Below are 12698 nucleotides of genomic sequence, written 5' to 3' on the forward strand. Positions count from 1 at the left end.
AGTACTAAGAGCGATATGAAAATACTTTAAACGAAATAATGTTGCAAGCATTCCACCATAAGAGTCTCCATAAACAAGTATAGAAAAATTATAAGCATTTAAAATTTTCTAGATGTGTAGAAAAATAGCATCATAATTTACTAACATTTGCGTTGAGTTCAAATATCCCATGGTATTTGTATTTCTCAAAGCTTTTTTATATAATTCAAATGGAAATAATTTTCCATAATACATATGCTCAAGATATAGAAGAAGAACATTGAAATGAGGAATATTATCTTTGAGAAATCCAGCAGCATTGTTCTATGATTTTAAGAATCTTCGGCACTTAGTCATGCCAAAATTGATGCACCTGATTTTACACCATCTCAATTCTTAAAATTTATCACGTACTTTTGTTAGAAAGTGATATAATTTTTAGGATTATAATTAAAATGATTAAATCTTCGGTTGCGATAATATATCTTAACATCATCATCATGATCATGTATTGTGTTTTATTAAATTATTCTTTGCATAGAAAATTTGGATCTAGATACGTAAAAAATGTCTAGTAAAAATAGAAACTTCAGATATATTAACTAAGCTACATTCTTCTTTTTATGATTTTTTTTTAATGAACTATGTCAACAATACTAATATTTTGCTAACATCTCTATTGATTCTGATTCTCTGTGGTGATCGAATAAACTGAAAATATTATCAAAACGAAATTATTGTATAATACCAAATGAACCGAAAATAGTCCATTATATAAATTCGAATTCAGAAATACCTGCATCTCGAATGAACCGAAAATGTTATCAAAACAAAACAATTGTATAATATTAAATGAACCGAAAATTGTCCATTATATAAATTCAAATTCAGAAACACTTGCATTTCGAATGAACCGAAAATTAGCTCAAAACGAAACTATTGTATAATACCAAATGAACCGAAAATTGTTCATTATATAAATTTGAATTCGATGATAACAATAACGACGATACGTATTAGAAGAAGATAATAACGATAAGGATAATGATTATGATGATGATGATGGTGGTGGTGGTGATGAAAGATGAATAGGAATGAGGAGACGAAATTCTAATAAGAGGAGGAGGAGGAAGAAGAAGAAGAAGTGTTGTTGGTGATGACGATAACAAAATTAAAAAATAATAAAAAAAGGAGGAGAAAAAGAAGACAATATAGCATCTGAAGTGAAGAAGAAGAAGAAAAAAAAAGACGTAACATCTGCTATAAAAAATAACAAATCGAATTTAATATTGATTTATATTGTTTAATTTAAAAAAAATTAAATTGGACTATCTCATTTATTTTTTGAACATTTAAAAATTTTTAACTTAAAAATCAGACTGTTTATTTTTTAATCGAATGGTCCATTTTCTAATTTTACAAATTTTAAAAAATTCTGACCATGAAATCGGTTGGTCTGAATTGAGAGGGACTAATATTTGTATATAGCAATGAAGACAGAAATACACTCAGCATACAAAAAATATTTGTAATATAGAAAAAAATTGGTCATCTTATAATAATAATAATAATAATAATAATAATAATAATAATAATAATAATAATAATAATAATAATCTCATATCATAATTACTACATTGTACCTTTTAGTTTGACTTCCTTTTAGGCCATATTTATTAATTATTTTATTGTTATTGTTATCATTATTATGCCATTTCATATTCGTGTCGTGTGAAATTACATTATGTTGAATGATACTCAATTCCCAAACAAGGAAAAGAATTTGGTCGCAAATGAATTCAATATAGATAAGGTTATACCATAATGCATGTGGAAACACTCTTTCAATTCAACGTACAAAATTAAAGATAAGATGAAAATTTCAAGCCTATCTTCTTTTTCCTAAGTAAGTATGAAATATCTCTTTGCTCACATGCATTAGTGGAGATTGAAATGTTCATTATTTGGTATCTAGTACATTATACACCAAAACCCACTGCTAAATTCAAGTACTCTTCAATCTCCGTCACCTTTTAAATTTTTATTTGAGAGTCCGTTGCATTTGCATCAACAAGAATCACATATTATTGTAGATCAGATGTCAAATTTAAGCTACGCCATGGTGCCACATTAGTCCTAGAATCATAGCTTATATTTTTTAACATAAAATAAATAAATAGAAGTAAATAAATGGAATCATGCATATCAATAATAATAATAATAATAATAATAATAATAATAATAATAATAATAATAATAATAATAATAATAATAATAATAATTTAATTTTAATGCATGACAATATAAAATATTTTATATAATTATCTAATCATATTTATATTTTTTTTATAATCATTTATATAGTCAATGTGTTATTTATTTTATCGATTAATTATCTAATTAAATGTACGTATAAATTAAAATTATTTTATACCAATAATACATCAAAATAAAATTCAATCCTAATAATAATGTGACGTACATTACTAAATATATATAAGCTGGCCTTAATTATCCAACACTATTTGTAGTACTTAATTGTGCCCTATTGTAATTTTTAGTATGTGTGAAGCTTTATGACCAATTGACCATCTATCATCATGAATTATATATATTATTCTTCCCCTTTTCCGCTAATTTTCAAGAACTGAAAAAGTGTACAGCTATGGGCCGAAAAAGAAAAGATAATGGATGATTTGTGAATAATAGAAAATGAGAATCTTTTCTTAGAGAGCGCTTAGCTTAGTTGGTTTGCATAAATGCATAGCATTATTATTTGTTTCAATTCAACTTTGATGTTGACTCTCATTCAACGACTTTTTATATATTAATAAGTTTCTCTTTTCACCAGTCCCATTTTGATGACAATGGAGAAGAATTTTCTTATATTAATTTTTTTATTAATTTTAATTCATTTTCTATTTTATTATTAATTATCTTGTTAAAGAATTGATTATTTGATCAAATTATATTTGTATTAAAAATAAAAAATAATTTTTAGTAAACAATTAATTAATCTATTTTTTTAGTTTTATTTCTTATACTTACAATAATAATTCAAACCATTCACCATTATTCATATATTATTTTATTAATTGATTGTTGATAGAATTTAACTTTTATATACTGTATTACAGTGTTAAAGAATTTTATTTAATTAATTAATTATATATTACTGTATTATTAAAAATAATTAATTTTTTAATTTATTACTTAAAATATCATATAATAAACACATAAATCAAATAAAAATATCATATAAAATTTTTTGTTCGCACTTCAAAATGAAACTCTTGCTAATTAAAGTAAAATTTAGGCTTATTTTTTTAAAAAATAGATGAACATTATCTATAATCTATTGTAATGTTAATTTGGTGTGTTTTTCTGTAATATGGATATTAATTTTTTTTAGTTTTAATTAAAAAATATGACCCTCAAATTTAAAGAATAATAAATTTGTTAGAAAAATTCGACTCTCAAATTTTATGAAGGCAAAAATTTTAAAATTTATTAGAATATAAATCGAAGAGTTTGACGTATGTTTAAATTTAATAAAATACAAATTTGAAGGTAAATTTGCATATTAAAAAAATAAAATTCACAACACAACTGGTATTTTGTGGCGGTTCTGAAGTCATATTGCGGCAGTTAAACTAGACGCTGGAAGATAGGTCGCGGATAAACTATTAGCGGCAGTTTTAGTTAACCGCTAGAATAACCACCGCATAACAAAAATTGTGTCGCTTATCATATGCTTATTTTGCGGCGATTAGAAACTGCCGCCAAATTCATGATTTTTAATAAATTCTAACTTTTTTTTATTGTTTTGCCTCTTTTAAAATAGTATGTTTATTCAACTTTAATTTATTAGTTACTGATTAATTTAAAGAACTTCCAACCAAATAAAATAACTAAATAATATAATAAACCAAATTATATATATGCAAACATAACTTATATAATGAGATTGTCATAAGTGCATGATTCAATATAAAGTAAAATTTCATAATTTGAAGAAAATAAACATAAAGCACTAAACCAACTTAAATTCAATAGTGGCTAATAACATTGATTGAAAGTCACTATTTTTGTTGCGGGTCATGGTTGCCAGATGAAGATGGCCTTGCGCGCGACGAGGTTGGTGTACTGCCCAAATCATTCAGTGCTGCAGCAACGTCAGCTGGTAAATTGCCTCCTTGCTGTTGGATTATATATCCCAAAACCTTCTCTATCGTCTGTCTCTTCACCTGCTCTTCTTTTATCTTAGCAGTCAATTCTGCAATCCTCCTCTCATACTCTTGATTTAGCTCACCAGAACCCGACGGTTGTCCAGCAGCGTTACCAAATATTTGGGTGGGACATGGTCCAACACCTAAGGCACGAACTCGTCCTGTGTGCTCCTTTCCAAGAACTTGTGCTAGCGAATCATTTTGTGAAAGGTGCTTAGAAGATTCATCCTGCCTCTCAACATTCGCAATTGCTTCCTACAAATATACAAGAAATTGGAAATGCATGATTTAAAATTAGCATGATATATACAGTAATCTAAGTTTAAAAATTTCAAACATTACTTACACTAACAACACGCGCGTCAGAATGGATATACGAGCTATATTTTTTCTTATGATTAAGTGATGATAAACAACTCTCCTCTACTTACGGGCCTTCCTTATTCTTTCTCCTATATCATTGATACCGACACAATTATGTAAATAACAACACCATATTCAGGAATATTAATCAAAATCTCAATGCAAATAACTACTTATTACCACTTCGTCTTTTTTTCTTGCCAATATTTTAGATCCCTCAGTATGTGTGTAAAGTTGTTTGCTCCGATTTAAAACGTTTTGTTTACACTTTTTCTATGAACAAATAACAAAACAAATATAAATGAGCGATGAAATGTTGAATATAAAATGTAAGGGGTATAATATGTATACACATATATGTTTTTGTGGAAATAATAAAAAATACCAAGACTTACCTTTGTTTCTTCCTTTTAGCGATATTCAAGGAACCATTTCCATTCATTTTCTTCTATTCCTGACGGGCGATGCTCAAGATTTTTCTCAAAAGTTCTTGTTTCTTTGTAACACTTATGATACAAGTTGTGTCTTGTATCCTTTCAGTTCTTTCCTATCATTTGCATAATTCTGCATTTTATTTTTCCTTCGGCATCGTTCTCATAGTGAAAGATCCGCTACAATTAGTTGTCATTATCATTAACCAAAATCAACTAACAAGCATAAGACTGGTAATTTAAAGAATATCCACAACCATTACAGTCTACTTTAAATTAAAAAAGTATAACACTCAATCTAGTACAAGAAGTCACAGTTACGTATAATATAGATATGCTGACATAAACATGTGAAAAATAAAATATAAAAACTTTACCAGCAATTTAATTTACCCATGCAAAAGTTTTTACACAAAAGAAAATTGAATACTAAATTTGCTTAATATGATGAAACTTAAAGATGTACCTTAATCATCATGTTGTATGCATGTTTCTTCTTGGATTTATTCACGTGCTTCCAACTATCTTCACATATAAAAAAGTTTGAATAATCAGCACCCAAACTCTCTAAGAAATCACTAAATAGTCCAGCTACCTGACCAATTGGTTGCACCTCACCTATGCACTCCCTATGCACCTCATTTATGCACCTCACCTCCGTTGCTGGATTATTTCTTCGTGCTTTAATGATTTCTTTATCTTATGAAATTGTTTTGGTTTCACATGATGAATTTGTTTTTATTTTTTCAGTTTTTTGAAGGACTTAATTTTCACACCAATAGACAGTTATATAGATCTTCAACCAGGTAAGTAAATATTTATCCGAGTCTCATGTATGTATTATTTGATACCCCTTTTTATATAAATAATACATAACATTATAATTGTTTGAAATTTAGCTTGAAACTTAAAAGATGGAAACTTTGACCTCATATAACACCAATAATTATTGAATGTCTTAATTTTGTATCTAAAAATTTCATCTAAAAAATTAGTAAAACTTAAAATAATTAAATTAAATTGTTGCCAAAAGTTAATTATGAAAACCTATTATAGTCTACTATAGTAGTTTTTTTCTTCAATATGTAAGACTTCAACTAGGTAAAATGACCAAAATCCATTCTATTATAATAAATTTGGCATAAAGCATTACCAACTGAATGAATGTTGAGAGTATGAGATACACATATATGACTTTATGATTTTACTGTAAATTAGGGTAACCAAATTAGCTAAGAAAAATGTTGAAGAAGCATTATTGAAAACAGCATGATATTATCACCATATTTCTGAAATCAAATCTTGTTCACAACAGCAAACTCACAAATGGTCAAATCTAATTTTCATAAATATTTCAAAAAAAGCCATAGAAATTAAAACACATCGACCGCATAGTAAATTTTTCATTTTCAAAAAAAATTTCACCAACAGTCATCAAACAACACAAAACCTAGAAATTATAACGCCACTAACCTTCAACGGAGAACATAACAACGCAGAGACGACGGCGATCGACAAGACGGCAGCGACCGGGCAAGACGGCGGTGAGACGACGGCGAGCGACAAGATCAACACTAAACTATGCCGACCAGCTCGATGCCCCGGACAGATGACAACTACGAACGGCGGCCATGACACCGTTGAAGCAATTGGGTTTGGGGGATTTTGGATTTTTAACTCTGGAAAATGGAGGTTTTGTGGGTGACGAGACCAAATTTGAATTAAATGCACGAAAAAAATGGATTTTGGGGGAAGGGGGATGCGCTGGGGTTTTAGGTTTTTTTTATTATTTTATTAGTAAGTGTATTTATTGTGTTGTGGGATATATTTTTATTATATTGTCATTTCTTTAAGCGATACTATATTTTTTAAGTTATATAGTAATAATTAAATCTTTACCCAACAAATTAATTGGAATAGAAGTTATATATAATGATAGAGATGAATAATAATTATTTTATGTTATTTATTATATGTTAAATTATATTTAAAAATGGTATAGAATTAGAAAATATATAATTTCAGATAATAAAATAATTTTTGAAAAATTCAAATGATACCATTTTAGATTTTGTATACTATCGCTGATTGTAAAATAATATTTATTGATTTAAAATTATAGTTTTTTTCAAAATAAAAATAAAAATATTATGTTTTGAATTTAATTACTATAATTTGAAATATGAATAGAATAGTTTTAATAATACGTTAATTTAAAAATATGAAGGTATTTATGAATAAAAAAGTTAAATTTATTATTTTGGAAATACTGCTATTAGTCTATTTTATTTATTAAAAATTTATTTATTATTTTTTTATAACAACAAATTAATGGTTGCTATTGTCCGTTGTGAAGTTTACGAATTTGAATTAGTCATTTTTTTTAAAATTTAAAGTGGAGTTCGCCGGGAGTTAGGCAAACTCTATAAAAATTATAGAATTTGCTGAGAGTGCGGTGTACTTGCTCTAAATATTAAAAAAAACACATTTAAAATATTAAAGTTGAAAAATTAGGGTTTTGAAAAATAATTATTTTCTTATTTTATTTAAAAACAAAGCTAATAAGACCGAATAATTAATTAATTAAAATAAATATTAAGTTCAACTGTATTAAAATAAAATGCAATACAAATATGAGGAAATAAAAAAGTACAGCAAAAAATATTAACAAAAATCTAAATAAATTAGTCTTAATAAAATTACTTTAATTGACAAATACTTAATAATTTTATTAAATTAAAATCAAGTTAATTAGTGCGAGTCCAAATAATATCTATATTAAACATTTATTATATGCAATTTTCAAACAGCTGAAACATATAAATTAAAACCCTAAAAATCTTTTATGACCGTCCGTTGTTCTAGAAATTTTATTATGTCATCTCTAAATAAGTACCATTAATTTCTCTAAAAGTGATATAAGATATTTTAATCAAGATGCATGAATAGTGGGACATTTAAAATATATTGGAGTTTAATTTAATTATTAATCAATAATACTTAACTTAAAATAAAAATATATACGACCAAGTATTATAACTCGTGAAAAATAATTTATGTAAAACAAATAGAATTAACAAATTATTTAATATAAACATTAGTTACACATTTAAATATTTAACGTACATCGACGGAATTTTAAATAATAACAACGTAAAAAACATAAAAAGATTTTCATAAGACTATTTGTTGTTGTATTTTTTTAAAATATTATTAGTCACATTTATTCCTATTAAAATAGTAGTAAGTAAATAAAAGATATTTTAAATATTGTGCAAAACCTATGTATATTTCATAACGACTGCAATTTGCTAAACTTAATTAAAGCAATAAACTAAATTGGGATCGTTCTGATATATGAAAATTTTTACAAGTTTTTTTTCTCATAATTCGTATGTCACTATTAATTAGTTCAATATATTTTGATACTATACTTGATATTGATAAAAGCTGGATTTTAAAGTCACGAAATAGTGTGGAATATAGGCAAGGATTGAACGGTTTTTTAGACTTTGCATTTGCGAATGCATCCTCCGATGGTTTGATAAAGTGTCCATGTCCTAAATGTGGGTTTCAACTTATGCAAACAAGAGAGTATGCATACGACCATCTGTTGTTACGACCATTTTTCTCTAAATATACTATTATTTGGCTGCGTTATGGTAAGAAACCGGTTGAAGAGAGATCTGGATTGGGATGAGTAGATAAAAATCCGATATCCCAAGTGAATTAAATGCACCAAATGGTCAACGAGGCATTTAATTTCACGCTTCAACATGGAAGTGAAGACACAACAGCAATTGAACATGGCGAAGATGATGAAGACGTGTTGCCATACTTATATAAAGGTCCAAGTCGCGCGACGCGGAATTTTAACGATCTACGGTCCGATGGAGAGCAGGAGCTATATCCCGGATGCTCAAAGTACTCCAAATTATCATTCTTAGTAAAGCTTTATCATATTAAGTGTATATGCGGTGTGAGTGACAAGGCAATGACCATGATTCTTGACTTACTGTTGGATGCATTCAAACAAGCAAAACTTCCAAAGACAGTATATGAAGCTAGGAAGACAATAAAAAAATTGGGTATTGAATACACCAAGATAGATGCTTGTTCAAATGATTGTATGCTGTATCAAGGTGATGATGAAAACTTGACCAGGTGCAAGCAATGTGGGTCTTCAAGATGGAAGCAGAAGACTAAAAAGGGCTCTATTGTTAGGCTCAACGTACCTATGAAGAGAATTGGGAAACCTATAGTAGCCAAGACTCTTCGACGTCATCCTCACCTTCCTCCAACTTATCACCGATAGTCTGCTCAGGGCTCCAAACTTCATGTTGGCAACTAAGCACGAGGGTTCCACTCATTGCGGGACTTAACCCAACTCCTTACGGTATGAGCTGACGACAGTCATGCATTACTTTCCTCTCATACCACGACTGCAACGGTTATTCATATGCAGCAAGACATCAACTGACATCTTATGGCATAAAGAAGCGTGTAATAATGATGGTTTGCTTAGGCATCCAAGGGACGCTGAAGCATGGAAAAAGTTTGATACAAAGTATACTAACTTTTTGAAGGATCCGCGCAATGTTCGCCTAGCCTTGGCGAGCGACGGATTTAATCCTTTTGGGAATATGAGCACAAAGTATTCTATCTGGCCTATGATTCTTATTCTGTATAATCTTTCACCCTGGCTTTGTATGAAACAGACATATTTTATTCTATCCACGCTTATTCCTGGGCCGAAAATGCCAGGTAATGACATAGATGTTTACTTGCAGCCTTTGGTAGATTAGTTGAAGCAATTATGGAATGACATTGAAACGTATTATCCCAAAGAGGAAAACACTTTTAATACGTGTGCGGCACTAATGTGCACTATCAATGACTTTCCAGGATTGGAAAAACTATCTGGTTGGAATACGCACAGTGGGTTAGCTTGTCCTACGTGTAACTTGAACACTAAGCCCCATCGGCTGAAAGATAATAAAAAATGGTGTTTCATGGGCCATCGCCACTTTTTGAATCAGGGACACAAATACAAACTAGACTGGAATAGATTTGACGGACAAGTCGAAGGTAGAGATCCACCGAAGAAGTTATCTGGAACAGATGTATTGAGGCAACAGTCTAATGTGCACGTTTCATTTGGGAAGATTTCAATTATAACATCCAAAAAAAGACACAACAGTCAGGATGCGGATGAAGATGACTCGCATTGGAAAAAGAAGAGTGTTTTCTTTGACCTCCCATACTGAAAGGATCAGATGTTGCGTCATAACCTTGATGTGATGCATGTAGAGAAAAATGTCCGTGATAATGTGGTATTCACTATCTTAAACGATAGCGACAAATCAAAAGACAATCTTAAAGCTCGCAGAGATTTACAATGCATGGGCATAAGGCCTGAATTGTGGCCAGACGAAGGTGGTAAATATCCTTCTGCTGTATTTGTGATGTCAAATTCACAGAGGGATGTATTTCTGAAGACTCTGCAGAATGTGATCTTTCCAGATGGTTACTCTAGCAATGTTGCTCGTTGTGTTGATTTGTGACAACGTAAGTTGTCTGGGTTGAAAAGTCATGACTGCCATATTCTAATGGAACAATTACTTCCGATTTTGGTGAAGAATGCACTTCCGAGTCCGGTGTCCAATCTGATTGCAAATTTGTCATCAATTTTTTGAGAACTTTATGGAAAAGTCATAAACCCTATGCAGCTTGCTGACCTTCAGAATCATGTTGTGCAAACCCTGTGTCAGATGAAAATGATTTTTCCTCCATCATTCTTTACTGTCATGGTTCACCTCACGGTGCATCTCGTTGATGAGGTAACTCTTGGTGGACCAGTACATTATCAATGGATGTATCCAATAGAAGGTTAGCTTGCTGATAAACCCTTTTAATACAATCAGTTGAATTAATTGTGTGTATACTGAGTGTTATGTTGTATTTATATAATAGGTATCAAGGACGTTTAAAGCAATATGTCCGTAATAGGGCACAACCAGAAGGCTCAATTGCAGAAGGTTATTTATCTGATAGAATCCTGACTTTCTGTTCTAGATATCTGGATAATATTGAGACTAGAATCAACCAATCAGGGCGAGTTGATGATCAACCTGTTGATGTTATACATAATTCAGGGTAAACTATGTTCCCGGCTATTGGAAAGGCATTAGGGGATGTTTTGCATTTCGAACTCACTCCAATGGAAAAGCATCAAGCACATCGTCATGTGCTAGTCAACTGCGATGTCGTGGTTTTGTTTGTTGAGTAAGTATACACATGTATTTTTAAAATACCAATATAACTCTTTTCTCCAAGTGACTAGTTGGACTAATTTTCTTTTCTCTCATAAAGTACATTTAGGGAAAAGACAAAGTGAAGCTTGCGGGCTCAGACAAGGTCGCAAGCTAAGATAGACAGTGTTGTGCATGCAGAATTTCCTCGGTGGTTCAAGCATGAGATTGATAGAATATTAACTTAACCAATGTGTTTTCAGCCTAGAATTAGTACTTTATCAAATCCAATTTTAATATAAAGTATGAATGTTATGTGGTTCCAGGTTCCAATGGAAAGTACGCTTCATTCGAAAGAAATAAAGTTGCTTGCATGCGGTCCCATAATTCAAGCAAGACGTTTTATGGCGTATAACGTTAACGGGTACAAGTTTAGAATTATCACAGAGGAAGATGGGATGAAAATCCAAAATAGTGGAGTATATGTATCATTTAATATAAGAAGTTATGCAAGCATGCGTGATAATAGAGTGGCTGTTGGCAGTGTTCCGTATTAAGAAAAAATTGTGGACATAATTGAATTGAATTGAATTATAGTTGCCATTTCACAGTGGTATTGTTCAAATGTGTTTGGGATGATACCACTACTAGTAGAGGCATCAAGCAAGACCATTGGGCCTTACCAGTGTTAATTTCTCTCGTCCGATACACACTGATGATCAAGAAGAAGATGAACCGTACATATTGGCCTCAGAAGCTCAGCTTGTATACTATGTGGATGATGAAGTAGCTAAGGAATAGAGTGTTGTGGTTCATGTGAAACCACGAGATTTATATGACATGAGAGAAGAGAATGAAGAAGCTGAAGTTGGTTTTTCTCCACAACCAGGGTTGAACATGTCAGCGGAAGGTGACATTGGAGATTTACAGTTGACAAGGGAGGATAATATAGAAGACCCCACAAAAAATGCTTCAGAGAATATCGATGATGTTGCGTAATGCTTATATGAAGAATTTTAACGTAATTTAAAAAGGATCTTTGTGTCATGAACTAAGTTAAATAAACTCAACGTTGTACGTTGTATTCTTTGGTTACAAAAAACTTGATGTATTTTTTATTTGCAGTTAAGTATTTATTGTATTGTGAATTTTTATGAGTAAAAGCTGATTTTCCATTTCTTTGAACGCTTTTTTTTGTCAAAAGTTAGTTTACGTTAAATCTTTAGTGTTGTTTCAGTTGTTGTTGTTCTTAATATTGCAGTTTTGATAATCTTGATATCTAATATTCAAAATCAATTCCAATAGTATTACGTTTTTAAAACATTAGTGAACATAACATGATGGTGAAACAGAAAAATAAAAACTGAGGACTTTTCATCCTCTGCAAGCACAACATTCGCTACAGAGCTTCTGTCTAAGAAATTTGCCCAAACTACCAACAAGGA

At 30.2% G+C, this 12698-nt stretch overlaps 1 protein-coding gene across 1 annotated transcript; it reads left to right on the forward strand.

Moving 5' to 3' along the window:
• Window positions 1-8744: 8744 nt before the first annotated feature.
• LOC130974662 (uncharacterized) lies at window positions 8745-10566 on the forward strand. Its single transcript, XM_057899523.1, has 5 exons — window positions 8745-9316; window positions 9468-9600; window positions 9721-9798; window positions 10042-10152; window positions 10273-10566. The coding sequence occupies exons 1-5, from the start codon at window positions 8745-8747 to the stop codon at window positions 10564-10566; spliced, it is 1188 nt and encodes a 395-aa protein (XP_057755506.1).
• The last annotated feature ends 2132 nt before the right edge of the window (window positions 10567-12698 follow it).

Source organism: Arachis stenosperma, chromosome 4, assembly GCF_014773155.1.
Source record: "Arachis stenosperma cultivar V10309 chromosome 4, arast.V10309.gnm1.PFL2, whole genome shotgun sequence".
Classification (NCBI taxonomy): domain Eukaryota; kingdom Viridiplantae; phylum Streptophyta; class Magnoliopsida; order Fabales; family Fabaceae; genus Arachis; species Arachis stenosperma.